Genomic DNA, 20639 nt, shown 5'->3' on the forward strand with positions numbered 1-20639 from the left:
CCGGCGGTCCCAGGGCGGGGAACGGGCTCGGGTAGGGAGCTCGCAACCTGGGAACTCGAAGAGAAGGGAAAGCGGGCTTCGGGGAGTCCAGGGAACCCTTCTTTTTAGCAGTGAGTCAGGCGAGGGGAGTCTGAGCGTGGCTAGCGGGCACGGTGGGCTGGTGGCTGTGCTGGATCTTTTCCAGCCTTAATGATTGTGCGATTCTGGTCACAGCGCAGAAATTAAACCACTCAAGATGAAAGCAGAAGATAAAATGAAGAAAGCCTGTTGGGAGAGCAGTAGGGGATTTCAGCTAAGCAATAAACGCGAGGTAAACATGGGCAAACAGGGCCACGTTCGTGAATGAGAGCAGAAAGCTGCCTAGAGTGGCTGGCTGGATATGTAGGACAGCACACAGCACAGAGACAGCGGGTGTTTATTGAATGTACAGCAGTAGCATTTCTTTTAAAAATCCATACATTTTTTAGTGATGTAATAAATCTGTACATCATAGGCTTTGTAACTGTACCAACTTCATTTTTTACACACGCGCAAAATAAAGCAAAAAAAGCACAGCAGAAGAAACGACTGTCACAGTTGTGTACCAGAAAACAAAAATGTTACCCCACCTGGAATATCAGAGCATACTGCATTCGTGGGAAATACAAAGCTACAGGATTGGAAAAACACCTCACATCCATCCTTCCCAGTTACCTCCACACCATGCCAGCACCTTGCATAGTAGCAGTTTGGATATCCTGAATAAAGTGACACTATTCACCCTCAGCTTTGAGTAATCACCCTGGTGATGTAGTTAACTTTGAATTGTTTGTCACGGAGGCTGTGCTCAGTGAGATGCTGAAGCACATGCTAACTTGAAACACAGGAATAAATCCACTTATGTCCTGCAGAGGTCAGAGCAGGAGGTTCGTTGTTCCCTCTCACAGCAGGAATGCCTTAGCCTAGAGCCTGCTGTGCTTCATCTGTACCATGATAAGCAGTTAGCTCTAACTTCAGCTCTAAATTAAATTGCTGCAATAGAATAAAAAGAAATAGACTCCTACCTTGTATAGAGCTCTTGTGCCTTGTAACGCCTAGAATTACCAGAACTAAGAGATGTTAAAACAAGGTTTTTGTTTCCCTTTACAAATTTGACAGCATTTTATGTAGTCATTGCTACTTTCTCCTAAGGAATTTCATGTACAAAGAACACCAAAGCATTACATGATGCTTCAGAAAGGAAAAAAAGGAAGCTGTCACAGCATAGCTCTTATGAAATATCGTATCTATACTGCTGTACAAAAGATCTAGAAACACAAAAGTATAAGGAAAGGGGCAAAAAGGAAGAAAGATTTCACAAATTGTTTCCAAGCTGTTGTTCTGAGGTAATTAACTTGGAAGGCAGAAAACATGAAGTTTTCTGTGTAACACCATGCTGAGATTTGTTCTGTTCTTCAAATGCATGGTTATTAAAGTCATGAAGACTGCAAAGAGTAGAGCTAAATGATTCTCTCTGACATCCTTCACACAACTGCATGGGACATGATAGTGCCCAAGAGTGCAAGGTGCAACATTATCACTGCCAGCTCACAGATCCTCCCCTCCCTGCATGGAACAGAAGCTCAGCTCCTTCTGATAGTCAGCACCCAACTGGCACAGCTGCTAAGAGGAAAAAAAAAAAACCCACTGCTCAGATCTGATCTTAAAAGGCAAAAGTCATCTAGGAAGGGAAAATATTTCATGGGCCCTTAAGGTTGCCACCACTGAGGAATGCAGCTGTCCCTTGGGTTTGGTAGTTCAGCTTATTTTTGCAAGGCAGTACAAAGTATTTGTAGAAAGAGGTGAGGAACAACCAGCCACATGTAGAGGTCACACATCAAACCAAACACTATTTATTTTCCTGAGGAATGAAGGCAATTAAAGACCAAGATTCCCTCTTAACACAAGTTGCCTTGCTTTCCTCATCTTAATGGTTAATTCTCTTAATATAGGCAAGCCCAAACCTTCACACAATTTGCAGTATGTTTTTTTATATATAAATATATATATATATATTGCAGTTCCCACCATCAAGACATGGGTTTAGGCAATAACCAAGACCTTAAGAAGGATCAACCGAAAAAGAAACCAACCCAAAACTTCAGGATCTATCTTTTCTTCAAAATAACACACAAGCAAACCCTTCTCCTGCGGTCAGCACATTATTCAGTGTTATTTCCACCACATTCTACAGTAAATGATAAAACTTCTATAAGTTAAATCCCACTTCAGTAATGCGAACAGATCTCAAGTAGTGTTACGTGCTCCCTCTGCACTCAGCGTACAGAGATGATGCTACCTATGGAGCTCAGTCTCGCTTTGATTTCTTGAATTTGTGGTTAGATTTTTTCCTTCAGTAAACAAAATTGACCATGTAGAACACTAGAGGGATCTCTCCTCCTCCCCTGCCCCATCATGCAAAGATGTCCTCTGCATGGAAAAATTACATGTCGAGGGAATAGAGATTCAGTGTTTTGAATGCTTGGATCACGAGTCACTGTAGTACAAATGAAGAGTTCTATTTTGTGTTAAACTAACAATAAACACAAGTGCTCAAGCACATTCAGGCAGGACAAACCCATATTACTGAACTGGGATTTTTAAGCACATTACAGCTCCAGGACAGTCATTTGTAACAAATTTCCAAAACATAAAACATACAAATACCTTCAAATGTTTTCATAATAAGCAGCATGCTTAGAGGTACAGCTGTTTGATAGGCTGGACTGCTGTACTACAGTGATTTTTTACATACAAGTGTAATATTTTTAAACTATAGACTCAGTTAAAAGATTTTGACATTTCCTTTATTTACTAATCTGTTGGTAAAAAAAACAACCAACAAGCATCTAGATTTTCTTTGTAGAAGAATTTACCATGGAATCTGAAGTCTATGTGAAGTTTCAAAACGTGTTCCTGTTCCTCAGTGACTTTCTATTTTTGAAGAAAAGTTGAAGACCAAAATATCTGCAAAAGCCTTGTATCTCTTTTAAGGGGTGAGGTGTGGGGGTGTGTATCACTGTTGGCAAAGCAACACAAACCCATCATTCATTCATGTCAGTAGCTCTAATGGAATGGATGTTTTCCTTGGCTAAAGAAATCAGGCTTGGTCCTTTGTCCTCAGGAGGAATGTACAGGAAGGCAAACTACAAGGTGGCACCTGTAAAATCCTGCCTTCTGCTCTTTTCAGCAGCTAAAACAAGAACTATGCCTTTACTTTCACCAGTTTTTCTTTCTAATTTAATGAGGAAAATAAATCAGAAAACTCAACCAACCACTCAGCATGCAACAACACTGGTGGAGCTAGAAACTGAAAGACTGAGGGAATTGCGATCATTGTTTTAAAAAGCTCTCTTCACAACTGCATTTTCTAAGATCTCAGTAAGTATTTGGCAAGTAAAATAAGCTGTCTAATGAAAAGCTTATATAGGGTTAAATATGCTCTATTCAAGACTTATTGCTCCTAGCTTTGCATTTGATATGATGGTATATATATATGCTTGTCTAACAAGTACTTGGGAGAAGGAAGTAGAGCCCCTACTACAGGTTTTTGTATTAGCAGCAACAGCTTCTCACACGGGGAAGAAAAGCTACAGAGGAGAAGTTGTAAATGTTTGCAAGTAGACTCAAGTAAATTCTTTAAAAAGTTCTGTTTCTCAGAGTATAACTTACATACAGAACATTACATAATATGGTAGTATAAGTATTTGCATAATTTATTGATTTATGGCTAATATAAAAGGCCTCTCTCCACCTACACGGACTGAGCAGCGCTTATAGCAGGCGACAGTTATTACAGTAGGCTCTCTTAATCAGCGGTTTAGCTCTGTTTCTGAAAACTTACCCGTTTTCAAATCACAACACAAAGTGGGTCTGGGTCTCTTTTCCCTTTCAGCCTGACCAGAAACACGAGCTGAGACTTGCATTGCTACTGCTCCATGCCTCAGCATGGAAGCACAGTGGTATCTCCCCTCCTGACAGTGGTTCAATCATAGAGCAGGTACGGTTCTTCAGTTCTCAGCTCCCTGCTCCACTCCCTGCTCTCCCTCACCTTGTACAACACCACCACACAGTTCTCCGAAAGCTGTCATGATGCAAGTAGAGCTGCTTGTATTCAGAGGAGCACCTTCACAGTAATCAGAGAGAAAGCCGTTCTGGAAAAATAAACAGAAAATACAATCCTTCTGTTCCTCCTGCACCACTGTATTAGCGAGCATCATGTTATGCAAGTCATCAGCTGTATTTGTGTTCTCTGGTACTGCTCTGTAAACAACTGATGTGCAAGTATCCCATCAGAGAGCGTTCATTCAGCCTTACACAAAAGGTTCTGCCGAAGCACCATTCAGTTTGCTCTTGCTTTTGTTCTTGGAAAGCAGCTTTCTGTTAAGAATACGCGAAAGTGTGCCTCCCTTCTTGCGCGTTTCCTCTGACAGGGGCTGCTGCAGGTAGATGAGATCGTTGTGTGACTGACTCATTCCTGGATCCTTCTGATGGTGTCGACGACGGAAAAAGAGCTTTGCACTCTTTCTCAAAATCCCACCTGCGAAAGCAAAGAGCAGAGGCAAAGGCACTTGAGACAAACCAGACTGCTTTCTTCTAGACTGCAGCTTCAGCTATAACTGCATCTCTGCTGAAGAAAGCCTTCGTCTCAGCACTTCGAGCTTAAGCACCACTCTCATAACTAATTAAACTATGTTAGAAAGCTAAGGAAGTGGTGAATTCAGAGCCACAGTGTTGATGATCTGTAACTGAGAGGATGCAAGGGCACGAGGCCCGTGCTGGAATGAAGGGATTTTGGATACTGGTAAAGGTGAGCAGTCACTATGCTTTCAGGCACTCACACACACACTACATGCTGCTCAATCCACCTTCCCCCACCACTGACCCAGCTCTTTCCCAAGCAAACACCACTGAGAAACTCAGGCTTCATGAAGTTATGCATTTTTCTGCTTCTCCTCGTTCCATGCAAGTATCATGCAAACTGAATCACTTCGATTCATGACAGACCATGGTCGTACTAGATCTATGCATGTGTCCATGCTCTTACAGTTAGCAGAAGAGTTGAGAAGAGCTCACACGCATTGCTAGAGGAGCACTAAAGAAGTTTTTTTTCCTCCCGTTCTGAAATGACGCAGTTGAAAAGGAAGGAAAGCTACTATGCAACTATGAGGAATTAAATGTTAATCCTCCGATTCCAACTTTGAATTCACACATCTTGTGGAAGTCACCTTCCTTCTACTTTGTTTCTAATGCTCTTCTGAAAGCTACAATAGTGTTCACACGTACACATGCACAGCTCTTAGCGTGGGTTGTACGCTGGATTCTCAAATGTCAAACAGGCATATTCCAGACTTCCAGTGCAATAAAAGTACAAAGTATTTTATTAAAAAAAAGAGAGAGGAAGAAATGTACTCTCTGTAGTTTCAGCAATCAATGGAGTTGAAAAGAAAGGATTAGCCCATTATATACAAAGTGAAGGAGGCATTTTGACATGGAGAATCCTGTTGGTGCCTGAAGTAAGTAGTTGTATGTCAGCCCACATGCAGCAGGCTCAAACAGTCAGACTGCCCATCTTCTACTTGAATTCGGCAGCTTCACCTAGAGCAGCAATCATTTGCTGGTATAAGACACTGTTGGAAATAACAATTCACCTCAAGCATATTAAAAATAGTATTATATTTGCTTCCAATAAGCTCAGAAATTTGCCCAAATCCCTTCTGTGGCAAATTAGTCCAGATTCTTTTATATACCCTTCCTCTTCATTCCACATCAAACTTAGCTGCCATTGCCTTGGCTGCATATCTTCTCACCATGGACTCATGTTGGCAACACAAGACACCAATGGTCTTCCCTCTTTGCAAGCCCTAGTTGGTTTTGCAACCAGCATTCTGCCAGCTCCCACCTTCCGTTTTCCCACGCGCTCCGTGTGCCTGAGGCACAAGGAAGGCTGCCTGCTCTTGGTACAACAGCCCAATGTCAAAATAGCAAGAGTTCAGTGCAGAACTGGGCAGCGCTGCTGTGGCAGTGACACAAGCCAGTTTGAACAAAGAAGACCCAGGTAGCAAGCCAGCAGAGGGAGCCTTCTGGCAGTCAGACAGGTACATGAGGATAATCATCTTCCTGGCTAAGCTTCCACAACTTGTTTATGCACAACCATCAGCTTTCCTTACTCTTCCTCTGTTCAACTATCAGATCCTGTCACTGCACAGTCTCAGCTTTGCTTCTCCTCCCGTTGTAAACAGATACAAAAAGCAACGTGCAGACCAATTCTTGCATGTGACTGTGCAACAGCAAGGATTATGTCACTGCCATCTAAGGACTGGGCACAGGCTGCGTGTCATTTTGCACAGCAACAGCTGCAGAATAGGCAGTTCAGGGCAGCCCTGTTTCATGCAGCCAGAAGCTGCTCTGTTCAGACTGGAACAGTTACAGACACGTGCTCAGCATTATTACTTTTTTATTTTAAGGACTGAGCGCTCAGCATCTGGGAAGATACTCTAGCACATTCTGTCTTGCTGCGGCCAAGACATGGCTCACCGGGCACAATGGGATTGATGCAGGAGTCAGCTGAAAGCAACTGGAACACACAGACTTGAATCTTGTCTGCTCTCCCATCACCCTCTGCCAATTGATCATTTTGGCAAGGCAGCACCACTTCAAGCTGTTGTCAACAGCATAAAGGAAACAGTGTTTTGCCCCCTGATACTGACAGTTGTTAATATGCAGAGGCTGGGGAGGTTGCTGAGGCACTGCTGCTGTGCGGCTTTTGTTTTAGCCCTCAGCTGCTCTGCCCAGCAGCGTTGGCAGCTGCAGCTGAAGCTGTGCCAGCAGGAGGAGCAGGACAAAGGAGCTTATCCGTAAACAGCTATTTTGTCCTATCCATTCAGACTGATTTCCCATCCTGAGGAACAGAACCAAACCAAGAATGCTGCAACAAAACCTGTGCTGGTGGCCTACGACAACTTGTTGCAGCTGAAAAAAAAAATGCAAGCTGCACTTCCCTGAGAACAGCACAGCCTCATCAACAGCAGCAGCCCCCAAGGTGAAAGCTCCTTGTGTTTTCAGAGGTACCAAGATTACTGATAGCTGGAAGCTTGTATCACCTCCACTGCTACCCACTGGTCTCCAGCCAGGTGGGTGCATGCTGCTTGATAGTGGCTCCAGCTCTGTGGAGGCATGCACCCCTGCTAGGAAGGCAGGCTACAGGGCAAATCACAAACTCAGTGATGCTTGTGCTGTTTACATGCTTACTTCTTGAGTTCAACAAGATCCACACGCCAAACTCGGCCCCCAACCAGGAGATAAGCAGAGAGCACCTCAAGAATGCTGTACAGACTGGCTGGTCTTCACAGGCTCCCAAGGGCCAGCTCAGGCTTTTCTAACAGGCTGGTAGGGCTAGGGTCACTTCTGAATCTCTTTTTTTAATTGAAGGACGATTTCCTTCCACATCTACAAGGACATGAATAGAGACTGCTTCTTTCCATTCCTTCCTAACTCCAAAACAGTTTTTAATCGAGGTGTCTGTGAAGTACTTGTAGCTTTAGGAGTTCAGCTAGAAAGGAAATCTACATATCTGTAAGCAGCAGTTTTTAAAATAAGTATTCTGTGTATGCATATCCAGTTATGAGGTCACACATGGGTTTGCATGAGCAGATGTTCAACAGGAATGGGCATGATGGAGAGAGAGCAGGAGCACAGCACCCCTCCAAGCCTTCCTTGAAGCCTGTTCTGCATGACCCACTTAGACAGCACATCCACCAGTGGAATGATTTGTCTGGGCAGACAAAGCTGCTAAGGCATCTGAGCACAGGAAGGCAGTTTGGAGGAGGAAAGAAATGGATGAGGGAAGAAAACAGGTGCCAAACTACATTTTGCTCTGATTTTTACAATGAGCACACCATTGTAAAGCTACGCTTTCTTTAAAAGATAAGACAAAAGCAACTTACTGTGTAGGTAATTAATTCTGGTTGGCACAGTGGTCCTCTTAGTTTATAAAAGGGAACGGGTAAGAAACAGGAAGTCAGAAAAGTGAAAAACAAAGGTATTCAAGAGTAGAAATCATAGTGAAAGACAATGCCAACTTTAAGACATTTATACCATTCAGGAAGGTTTTTAAAGCAGAAAAGTGGGTGTTTTTTGTGTTTTTGTTTTTGTTGCTGTTCTTGTTTTTGAAAGGGAAAGGGAATTATTTTTGACAAAAAAATAAATTGAAGTATTCAAAGCTAACCAAGGGAAAGGAGGTAGAAAAGTTTTCCTATCTCACTCCATTGAACTTACTCAGCTGTGAGCAGAGGTTCAAGACTTCCACAGAGAGATTTGTGTATAAGGGATTTTAGACAGTCTTAGAAAACATTTTTAAAGCTGAGACAACTGTCTCAATATTAGAGGTAATTTGTCCTTTCTAGCAGTCCTGCCCTACACTGTGCAAAGAGAACTTTCAGAAGCCTGACCTCTCTGCAACACACTGCACATGGAAAAGCAAAAGTAAACAACAGTTCACCTACAAGCTTCCACTTGCTTGATTTAGAGTAAAACATTAAAGAGTCCAGAGGTTTTGCAGAATCTCAAAGCTCCCTAAACTCCTCCAGGCTCCAAACAAGTCAAATCACTTAGCACTTAATCACCTAAATCCATTCCAAACTGTCTAATGCCTGACCATCTGGGCCAAACTGATGGTTGCTGTGCCATCCTGAACTATCAGATGGAACAACAGACTTGTGAAAAGACCGGAAGACATCAAGCCTTGGTGAAGAGGTCTAGTGCATAGCTATGTGAGGTGCATTAGAATCATAGAATCACTGAGGTTGGAAAAGACCTCTAAGATCACCCAGTCCAACCATCAGCCCACCCCCACCATGCCCACCAACCATGGGCCCCATTGCCATGTTCACACGGCTCTTAAACACCTCCACGGATGGTGACCCCACCACCTCCCTGGGCAGCCTCACAGTAATACAGTAATGTACTAAGGTTTTGTAGTCTGCCACTTTATACTGTCTCTGAGTAAGTGTAGAAGTCTCTAGGTAAGAAATGCACAGAAAAGAATAAAGTAGAAGAGGGATGGAGATGGGTGAGAAATACAACAGTTTTTCCAACTTCAACATGCATCCCATGTAACTGGTGTGCCACCTGTTCAGGGCACAGGTGGGTGACCACTGCACTGGATTTTCTTCCAGACTTCCTAACAGCCACCTCACAGTCATAAACCAGCACAACAGCCTCAGAGGTTATTGGGTTTATAAAGGAAACACAAAGAATCCTACAGCATTTTCAAGCTGAGGCTATCCAGGCGTGTAACCACATAAAGCAAAATGATCTGATCCTTCATTTGCTTTATCCTCTCAGACATGAGTTGGGCTTAATCATCTGCCTTTCAACTTCTAAGGGTGAGTCCTTCCATTTGCTGATGGAAAAGAGTGTAAGAGAGCCTGCCATGTCTCTGAGAGCCAGAGAACTGGACTCTCTGTAGCTTTTAGCAAGACAGCTTTCACCAACACCACAATTACACAGAGTTTAAGGAGAAAAAACAGTACCAGAAGATAAACTACTATACACTGATGCATTACACCGCCAATGATGTATAGACCACAGTTATTTCCCAGAGGAGAGGTAAGGATCACATACCTTTAGACTTTTTCACACTCCCAGTTTCTGAAACACTTAATGAACTCCCAGACGTTTCTTCACAGCTCTGGTCTAAGAGTGTGTTGGAGTTCCACTGCTGGCTGCCATTCTCCAAAGCCCAAGCGTTATGGGCACTTTGCTGTGGGTCAGTATCAGGTACTGTTTCTGAAGCACCTGATGATAGTTTTTCATCAGAAGTGACTTTTGCAATCACCTCCTCTCCAGTAGGAGGTGGATCTGCTTCTTTGTGGGAACTGTCCATGGCTGCAGCATAGTCCATCATCAATGCAGCTTCACTGTCCTGAGATAAAGAGGTCTGCCCAACAGGGGAAAAAAAAAAAAAAAAAAAAAAAAAAGAGACAATGCTGACACAAGCCACTCTGATAGAAAACAAACAAACAAAAAAACAAAAAACAAAAACAAAACAAGCCTCCCTGCTTGTTTTTTTCTTCTTACGCTTTTATTTGCACTGCTCAGGGCAATCAAGAAAACCATCATGAGGCTCCCTAAGCTCCACTAAGGAAGAGGAGCATATAGCCAAGATCTAAGAAGAACTGATCATCACCATCTAATTGTCCTGTTAAAGCCAAGAGACTGGAAAAAAAATACTTAAGTATTTAATACTTAAATACTACACAGTACAGCAATGACAAGGCTCAGTGGCTCAACTTTCTCTCAGAGCTCATTAGGAAACCTGTGCAGAACAGCAAGACCACAGTAAACATCCACAGAGCAGCTCGCAGGGAAAGGATTGCAGGCAGGGACCAAGAGTCAGATGGAGGCTATGGATAATGAAAGTCTGGAAGAGTGCTGTATACCAAGTGAGGAGCAGTCTTCTGTTTCCCTTACTCTAGAATAAAGCCTAGAGGGAGGGCTTTTCCAAAGAGTTTTATTTAAGCAACTTTGACATGTAGAAAAATCACTGATTTTATTTGTGTGCACATTTCCTCCATCAGCAGAAACAGAGAAAGACTAATTTTTGTCCTTACCTTGGCTAATTTTCCCAAATGCCTAACCATCTCACTCCTGGCCAAGGATACAATGCATTTTTAGATAGATTTCAAATCTAAGTGTAAAAAAATAACCCACTCTCCAGTAAACCCATCCTGATTTGGTTCAACTTGAAATAGTTATTGAATCAGGCAGACCTAGGTCCTGCAGAGACTGACAAGCAGGACACTACGGAATGCACATTCACATCACGCTCAGTGGAACAAAGACTTTACAGTACTAAGAAGTAAACCTGCTGTTTTCTGCTCTACCTTGGACACCCCTGATATGATAATGGTGCTTTTCTTTCTGGGAGACTTCAGCTTCTGCTTGGCAGACTCACTTAACTGTCGAATGGCTGCTTCTGCAACAGGATCACTGCCATTCAGTATCAGCAGCTCTGAAAAGAAAGCATTATTTCAGAGTGTAGCAAAAAAACAGAACAAGCAAAGAGAGGCAAAGCTTCCTCTAGATTTTAAATGTAAAGAAACTACAAGGAATGATATAAACACCACATATAACAAAACATTTTGCAATCCACCACCAAGCTACTGGCTCTTGTCTTTCCATTCTTCTCAATCTGGTGTACATTATTCCATCCTACAGAGAAATGGTACAGAAGTAGCACTTACAAACCCATGCCCTTCACACTCTTAAGACTTCGGAAACCCAGACCAAGCAGCCAGTTACTTCAGTTGCTACACTGTGGTAAATTCTGGCACAGCAAGTACACGCTAATCAAATTCATTAAGCTTAGAAAAACAAATCTAATGAAGTTAATAAAACAAACAAAAACATTCACAGATTTAATTGCTGGAGGTGGGGACTTCAGTAAGAGATTTAACAACAACAGAATACAATCAGGAATAGCGTGAATTAAACTAAGCAGTGTCTTTTGTTGTTGTGACATTAAGGGACTGAAAGATAAGGCCTGAATAATACTGCACCAAGTACCTCAGATACTTTTGGAACTTTGCAGTACATATGCACAAGTGGTATGCACTCCCACATGCATGCACACTCATGACAAACCCCACTTTTCCATCTTCAGAGCCACTTCAAGACCTCCAGTAACTCCTGAGTGCCCAGCACTGCATCAGAGGCACTTGCTAATTCTTATTGTTGCCATTATTTAGAACCACAGAAAGGCCACAGGATCTTTTCCACAGAGCTTGTAGCTAGTTTGGCATGCTGTCTGCAATAACTACCACCGATGCTTCTTTGCATTTCTTTCATTTGCCTCAAGGTTTTGTTCTAACGAGTAATTCTTCCTGCAATAGTGTATTAACATTGCACAGGAATTCCCCTGCACTCCCACAGAAGGGAAAACATTGTCCATCTCAGTGTGCTCTGAGCTTTAATCAGACAAGTTTTCCAGTAAACGCTTTGCATTTTCGATATCAGAGCCAGTTATGATGGAAAACTCAGAAGCTTAGGGCTTTCCAAATTGGCTCAGTAATACCCCCCCTGCTTCACGGTATCGCTGGTTTACTGTTGGAGGAAGAGTCAAGAGTTATTTAAAGGTATTCATGGTTATTGGTTCACGCTCTTGCCCAGCTTTTTGGCCAACACATCTCGGTCTCTCAGCAAGCCTTCTGACTGTTCCAGGAGTACTCTACATCATCTCCAGATTGCCCCATATGCACCCAAACCAGTACAAAGTAAACAGAACTCCAGATCATGTGTCATTTGCAGCTATACCACACCACATCTTTCATCATTGCTGCCTATAGATCTAAGGAATGAATGGTGAAGCCACAAAGGATAGAAGAACTGAAGATTCAGAGCTGCACCTCAAAAAGGTAAAATGCCACAGAATCAAAACTGAGTTTAATTCAGTCAAAGTGAATTTGTAATTAAAGGTGTTACTGAAGCTACGTGGGGCTCTGAAGGCTCTTCAACTGTATGCCAGGTGACTTGGGAAAGTAGATGAACAGGCTCAGCCAGATTATGTATTTGCATCAGCATAAAAACAAAAAAACAACAGCGGCAAAATAATAGTGGCAGGGCTAAGAAGAGAATTCAGTCTGCCTTACCTAAAGGCAGCCTCATGCCTTTTCTTCAGACAGGAGATTTCATAATGGCCTTAAGGTTAAATTTTGGAGAGTTTTCACTTTGTGCAGTGTACCTCATGCTTTTACAAGGGAGAAGTTTTCTTTCAAAGGCAAGAGGAAAGTCAGCCTGGCTTTTCCACAGTCACCTTCCCTTTCCAAACCACAGCTCATTGTTGCTTTTTCAAAATTAGTTATTTAATCACCAGTTAAAAACAGACTTCTATTGCAAGACTGCTATACCCCTAACCACAGTACTTGCTAACATAAACATCTCAGTGCCTGTTGAAAGCCAGTAGCCACTAGTGGGTTTGCTGCTATTTTAGCAGGGTTGCATTAATCCCATGTGCAGTCTAGAGAGATGTCTTCTGATTTGAAGCTTCAAAAGGTTCTATTACCTGTATCTGAAGACGATAAAGTTTTGCTGACTGGAGCACCGTGAGAATGGAGAGCTTGAACAGAAAAATCCTTTTCAATCACTTTGACTTTGACTGGAGTTTTCACAGGAGAACCTAAAAACCAAGCTTCTTTGTTATTTGAACTATTTAAGACACTTATTATGAAAATAATGAGAATTTGTTGTATTGATTTAAAAGGCTGTTCAAATCATAAATGTTTGAGAAAGTTGTTTATAGAAATTCTCAGGGCATGCTCTCTGCGGTAACGTGACCCCAGAGGACCTGTGAAACACAGGAAGTCATTCTTTTTAAACATCTCCTGTAATATATTAGACAATATATGCTTCAGTAAAAGATCAACACTGACAGCTTAAAAGAACGCAACTCTTTGTGAGACTGCACACAAAGACTGAAGAGGTTTTACACTCATACTTATCCCAAGGGGAATCAGTCTACTCCAGAAAGGTATGCTGAAAAGATTGCTACAGGATGACACTCATTCTCATCTGAGATTATAATACACACACTGAGGTTAGAAGGCACAGCACAAGACTGCCATCAGCAAGCACTCGTGTGTCTGATACTTCTGTCATGTGGAAAAACACCAACTCAAACCAAGCCATTCTGCACTGGCACTCCAGCATGAAATTTAAATATGTGTACAAAAAGCAGCATGAACCATTCCTCTTGTAGCAACAAGGTTTCATGAAAATTAAAAACCTGATTTTGAAGAATCCAAAAAAAAAAACAAACAAAGAAAACCCACTGCCATCAATGCCTCAGAGAAGTCTGGATGATGCCTCTCTATCCATCCGTTCCTCCTTGCACCAACTTCTCTTGCCCCCCACAGACAACACTAAGAGGGAACACAGAACGAAGTGGCCTTCCTCACCTGTGCTCAATGGGGATGACCTCCCTTCTAGTCGAGGTTTGGTTTTCACAGCAGTTACAGTAGTGACCACAGTCCCACAGGGCATCACAGTTCGATCCTTTTCTACCTTAGTGCTTGGCACTGGAGAAGATGCTTGCCAAGTCTTTAACTCACTAGGTTCGATAAACAAGAACTAGGAAGACAAAAAATATTTCAAGGATGTTAATATTTCTAACTAGTGCTCCTTCAACATTTTTATTAACATTCAAGGGCCAGCTAATGCTTTTGATACACATAAATACAGCATGATGTGTTATCATAAATTATGAATGTGATACGGAAACTTAGCCACATGCTGCACTGTGAACACATAGATAAGTACTCACAAGGATGTCCAGAACTAAAGGACCTGCCATAAAAACATCCCTATGCCATACCTCTGCAGTAATGGATCCTAGCCCAGGCCTCAGCTCTGGGCTACCATCACTGGCCCTGCTGTTCAGTGCAAAGCTTTGGTGGCCAGAAGGCTGCTTCCTGAACAAGTCTAGAGGTACAGTTGCCCTTGCAGATGAAGAACCTAGAAGAAATAAAAAGGCTGAGAAAACAAAAAGGAAGCAAAAGAACTATAGCAGCTATTTACAATACCTGGTTATACACCATGGGGCAGCAAGAGCAGAAACATGGCAGTGGTCAGAGCCTTCTTTCCATTTTACAACTATTCCTCAGCCTGGCCTAAATACTGAGCAACAGGAAAGAATGGAGATGAAACCTTGCCTACCTGCCCCTATTTCCAGCCATTTTTTCCCCTATGTATGCCAAATGCTTAGAGGAAAAGAAAACACCTAGAAATATTATGACTACATTCTTGTACTATCTCCTCAATTGGTTACTTGTGTCTTTTCAGAGAACACTCCCTGGGTTCCTGGTAAACTAGAGCATCATTAAGAATATTCCTTCTTTATTTGATCTTCAGAGCAAGCTGAGCAGTTCTCTTGTTCCTCCCCTTACCTAACGTATAATGTAAGCTACATTAGACTGAAGCAAACTACTAGCAAAATTACCAGGATTTCAGGGATTAAATCCCAATGTTCTGCAAAATACAAAGGCAAATACAGTTCTACATTATATTCACATTACTCAGCTCTCTCGTCACTAATGTGATTCTACTTTGAGTTTTCCATTTAAATTTTTGGGAGAACAGCTGGAATGCTGCTGGTACTGTTTGAAAAACATGTTATGAAAGGTGATTGAGAATTGGCAGGAACAGAGTTTATGTAAGAAACAATACACACATGCTGACTGTACATATGTCTCATGTGTCTCTCCTCTTTTTTTTTTTTTTTAAATTAGAAAAGCAGCATCTCTGGAGAAATTATTTTTTAGTATTTGCCTACATTTTACTTCCTAATCCTTCATATAATCATCAAACTTTTGTTTTCTGATTGTTTTATATCTGAAATCCGGCATAAGAAGGAAAAAGCAAAGGAATTAAGAGGTGAAATAAAGTTACTATTTCCAGCTAAAGCAAAACTCTCTCATCAGCAAAAGGATAAGCACAGATGAGAAGAATTTCATAGAATCATAGAATATCCTAAGTTGGAAGGGGCCATAAGGATCACTGAGTCCAAATTCTGGCTCAACACAGGACCACCCAAAAATCAGACCATGATTTATGAAGTGGAATCACTTCAATAAAACCCAGGTAGTGAAGTATTTGAAGTTTACAAAGCTCATGCAAACAGCTCAATGTGTTCCTTGGCCTCAAAGCCTGCCTATCTGTTATCCTCACACCAGCGAGGCAATAATTCTCCAAATAACCAAAATGCAATAGTTCAGTGGTGGGATTTTCTTTGCCAGTGAAAGCTAACTGCAAACTGCAACAGAATCAATTATTAAAAATATTACATTCCTCACATTTAATATTTAATCCAATGTAATCAGAATTAAGTGGCTTTACAGCTGGTAACTGCTAGGCAGACTATGGGACTTGGAAAGGAAGAATTTAGGATTAAAAAACATGATTCCCCTCAAAGACAGGGAAAGCTTAACTTGAAACCAACAGTATTCACGTGATTTGTTAGAAGTTTAAAAGGCCAAAAGAGTTCTCCACAGCTGCTGACAGCCCCCAAAGGAAAGGCTGACTTAAGGTTTCTTTGTAACCTTAACTTTGAGGAGGTCAGAGACCCTAACAGTGCACTTCTCTTCTGCCCAGGCTTACTGGTAGAAGTAACAAAGTACATAGGATGCGGATGAACCAGGCGAACAGTCACTCAGAACCAGTGAACTGTCACTCAAGAACTCCATAGTTTTCTATGAATTTCAACACTAAGAGCTAAATTTGAGAACAGACTTAGAGTTTTAAAACACAAACTGAGTTAATGCATTTTCCCCAAACTGCCTGTTTTGTATACGCTTGGCTGGCTATTCTCAGATGATCTCTTTCTGCTTGGACCGTGCAGGGCCGTTCTGAAGACGTATCCGATGGGACAACCAGGACAAAGCAGCATCAGAGACAGCTAAACTTCAACAGGTTTGGGAACTGAATACGATCTTACATGGCTATACTACAGAACTGAAAGAGAATGTCAACATCAGCAATATTCATGAGGTGATCACACCAAATATTTCAGTTTAAATACTTACTATCCAACTTTCCGTCTTCTGCTATTTGCAGTAGCAGTGTTTTTGATTTGGCACTTAGTTCACTGTCAAATAAACAAAAGTGTGTTAGGTCTCTGCATGCAGGTGGGTCTTCGTTCCCATGTAGGTTTTCCCTGCCCGGCTCTGGTCCCCAGCCCCACTGCTTCCCTCGTCCCACAAAGAGCACAACCCCATGTAGCTGACCTGCCAGGGTGAGTGGCTTCTTTTTGACCTGTGAGAGCAACTAGAGGAATCCTAGCCAGAAAAACATGGTTTGGCTCTCCCTCAGCTCCCATTTCAACAGCCTAAAATTTCAGAGGCTTTTCTTCTCCCCAGCAGTTTGCAAACACTGCCTTTCAGGGTGATGTTGGTCCCTAGTCTGACTGCTAACAGCAGCACTAAGAAACCATTCCTTCCTTGGCAGGATCAACAGTGAACATTGTTAAAATTTTTAAGTTAAGATGCTGGAACAGGTCCAATCGACTGCCTATTCAGAGCTCTTCAGTTTCCTGTCCAAGCAGGAAAGTGCCCTGTAAGGCAGGAGAGAAGTAAGCAAACAGTCTCAGGCGCAAATCAGAAGGGTCAGTATGACTTTTTCAAGAAAGACTCAATGATGCTACAAAATAAGAACTAGTTTCTCTGTGACAAACTTATGTGCACTATTAGCAGAAATACTAGCATTTGTAGTAGTCTGTAAGATGTACCAGACAGGTACAAAGCCTTCTCTCCAGTGAAATAAACTGGGAATCTACTGAGGAATCTTCCAGTTCAACTTGTGCGTTTTTCCATGTGTCCTCTTCAGGATGGTGTTATTTTGGCTGTAGATGCTCCACTTCCATCAGATGCTCTGTGACATTATGTCTGCAGCAAGTTTAAATCTTTGGTCTACCGTTATAATTCCCCATCTTTTCATTTCTTAATTTTAAAAAAGGCAGGAGGGAATGGACTTGAAAGAAAGTATGCAGACAAATCCTGACCACTTTCTTCCAAAATTCCCAAGCTCACCTCACGCACTTCTGAATAATAGCCAAAGCAGTGGAAAACCCAGTATTATCCCTAGTGTCTAGGCCAAATTCCAGTCCACTTAATCATATCCTGCCTACCCTCCTTCTGCACTTTCAGTTCGAAAGGGGCTCATTCCTGTAAACTTCCTGTCCAAAAGTGCTGGGTACGTGTTTGTTCTGCTACAGCATTGGTGCTGCTCCACCAATAGACGGCTGAAGTGGTTCACGTACACAAGGGGTGAAGTATTTTGAGATGCTCCAGAAAAGAAAGTTGCTACAGAAGTGCATTGTTTCTCTTGCTGTGGAGAAGAAATCACATCATTTTAATTGCTAAGCTGCAACAGCAACACAGTGTGCCGTCACATAAGAATACTGCCTGCTCTGTGGCTTCCACAAAAGCTGGAGCTCCTCCAACTAAAAAGACTTTGAAAGACAAAATGTCTTGAGCCATTCATGTCTCAAGGAACAGTTTCCTAGCTGGTTGTCCAGTTGCCAGCAGGATGAGATACAGAGTGCATTTCTCCATCAGACTGCAGAGAAAGACAGGAGTTTTCAGTGTTGTTCTACATCATCATGTTTTCTGTGCTGACTGTGGTCACTTCTCATCTCCATCCCTACACACACTGAGAGGTCCAGTGTTTTCCACATCCTGTCCAGCTTCTGATGAAATTTACATCAACCAACCCCTGTTGCTTCTTCCCTCAATACTCCTGCTTCCATTAAGCACAATCCTATAGAAGGCACGGGCACAGATCAGCTGCCTGCGATGGGGAGGCAGGAGAAGATTTATGCACTGCACACTCCCTGCCCCTTGGAGCTGAGGAGAAACACACAGAAGCACACATACCACTCCTCAAAAAAGGCAGCACCCGGCACTGACAGACACAGCTCTGAACATTTACTTGGTTCTTTGCAAGCCGAGCTTCTGCTTTACAAAGAGAAGAAGTGGATGCCAGGCTGTGACTAGACAGTGAAGAAAAATGTCACAAAAAACAGATGGACTTTGTCTTGAGGATCTTGAAGGTCTTTTCCAACCTAGATGATTCCACAAATGGAACTGAGAAGGGACTGGAAAGCTACATTGAGAACCCCTATGTACCAGGTGCCTCCCATATTACTAAGCCAGTAGCAGGAAAAAAATACAGCACCTGCAGCATGTTGCTTGGCAGCAGCACTGCCCCATTTTCCTGGGAAGCTGCGTGTGTGTGTGTGTGTGTGTGTGTGTGTGTGTGAAAAGTCAGTTGAGAAATGCACCTCTGACCACACCATTAGTTGCTCCCCCTATTCCTTCCTCATACAACACAGAACCTACCTGATGTTTTCTGCTCTGCCACTAGGAAGTGGAAATGAAAACAGTTTTAGAACAGCTCACTTATGACCTCATTTACAGAAGCTGCAAAAAAATCACACAGTAGTGTGCACATTGCCTCAAATTCCCATTCTTGTTCTACAGAAAAGAAAAACCTATTTAGTTTTACACTGTGCTTTTTACAATAGCCATCGTTCCTTTAGATGGTCAACTTGGTCGCACATTCACATTTCCCATTTGGAGGAAGGAAGGGTTAGACATTGGACTTCTTCAAATGCAGTTTTCAAGGTAAAGGGACTTCAAAACCTTGCTAACAATTTTTGGCACCAAATTAAGTACTGGGTGATTTATTATGCCTGCTACTGCTGTCATGAATTCAAGTCAGGTATCTATCAGGGAAGAAGATCTAGAGACCTGTTTGATCTCATATCCACGCAAAGGGTAATTAGATACCCTGAAGTCTCCACCAGCTCCAGATTTTTCTGAGGCCATCTGACAGACCATGTTTCAAAACATCGTTCTTCTGCTGAAATCTCACACAGTGCTGGTTAAAAAAGAAAGATGCTTTACTACAAAACATTCTTAGTAGGTGAGTTACTCACAAGACAAACTCTTCCTTCCAAAAGGGATTTGCAGCATTTTTGGCTACAGAGCTGGAGAACTTCTGCATAGGGTCATTCAGCTGAGCTATGCACACAAGGTTTGTGCTGCCTGTGAGAACAAAAAAAGAAAGCTGCTAGTCTTCCATCACAGGGAGTCACACTTATTCAAATGAAAGTGAAGAACCTCTTTCCTTACATACTGCTCTTTTGAATAGACTATCTGGAAACACTTCCTCACCCACCCATAGAATAAATTTCTCCTCTCCACTTATGACTAATTGGCATAATAATTATACCACTACTCCAAATGCAAACAGCACAACATGTCACTCTGAAAACAATTCATTGTCTATTTCTTCCGCAGCAATGGAAATCATTTCATTCTTGGTCTTCCAAAACAGCAAGGACAGCAGCAAAAAGTTCACTGCTGACTTTGTGCACAGCCAACAACAAACATGCTGCTTAGAGCTCTCCATAAGAATCCAGGCTTATGTTTGTTATCACCAATTCTCAGTTGTCCTCTGGTGGTATATGTGGGCTGTGAAGGAGCCCTATCTCGTCCACAGAAACAGCTTGGGCCTGGCAAGGTTATCAGAGGAGACAAAGCACTACGGACACACAGCTTATGGGGATCCAAGCTAACCCAGCAGTAAGCAGTTTAGCTGCTTTCCCAATGCGCTGAGCCTGAGTTAATGAGGCCCAGGTGGTTTGTTGTCAAAGCAGCCATATGTCCCCACAGGCCCTGCTGAAATGTGCATATAGCCCTACATTGCAGCCACCTGGGAACTAACACTGCAACAGGGCATTCCAACAGCTCTTCTTCTGGTGCTCACAGCTAACAACTCTTTAACAGCAGGAATCTCTTTTGCCCTAGCTAGCACGCTGTGAGCCACACAGCACCAATCCAAGACTACCTGTGATAACATGCACAAACTAAGGAAACAAATAAAAATGGGTAGAGCCCAGTTCTGCTGCTGGTTGCTCACCAGCTAGACTCACAGGAAAGTCTCAGGCTTCTATAGAGTATGCTGCCAACCCATGCTTGAGCTCAATGCTCGGGATAGACAACCCCCTCCAGCCCCTGGCCCACTATGTTGGCACACGAACTTACAGCTATGCACACCATAAGGGA

At 42.5% G+C, this 20639-nt stretch overlaps 1 protein-coding gene across 1 annotated transcript in view; it reads right to left on the reverse strand.

Moving 5' to 3' along the window:
* Window positions 1-396: 396 nt before the first annotated feature.
* Window positions 397-20639, reverse strand: part of C2CD2 (C2 calcium dependent domain containing 2) — a 35939-nt gene continuing 15696 nt past the window's right edge. The window contains exons 7-14 of the mRNA XM_019611998.1: window positions 19508-19616; window positions 16596-16657; window positions 14390-14529; window positions 13974-14145; window positions 13082-13195; window positions 10905-11032; window positions 9643-9958; window positions 397-4558 (exon numbers count right to left, since the gene is read on the reverse strand). Of these exons, the coding sequence (XP_019467543.1) occupies window positions 4332-4558; window positions 9643-9958; window positions 10905-11032; window positions 13082-13195; window positions 13974-14145; window positions 14390-14529; window positions 16596-16657; window positions 19508-19616 (1268 nt within the window). The 3' untranslated portion in view covers window positions 397-4331. The remainder of the gene's footprint in view (window positions 4559-9642; window positions 9959-10904; window positions 11033-13081; window positions 13196-13973; window positions 14146-14389; window positions 14530-16595; window positions 16658-19507; window positions 19617-20639) is intronic.

This window comes from Meleagris gallopavo, chromosome 1, assembly GCF_000146605.3.
Source record: "Meleagris gallopavo isolate NT-WF06-2002-E0010 breed Aviagen turkey brand Nicholas breeding stock chromosome 1, Turkey_5.1, whole genome shotgun sequence".
NCBI classification, from domain to species: Eukaryota; Metazoa; Chordata; class Aves; order Galliformes; family Phasianidae; genus Meleagris; species Meleagris gallopavo.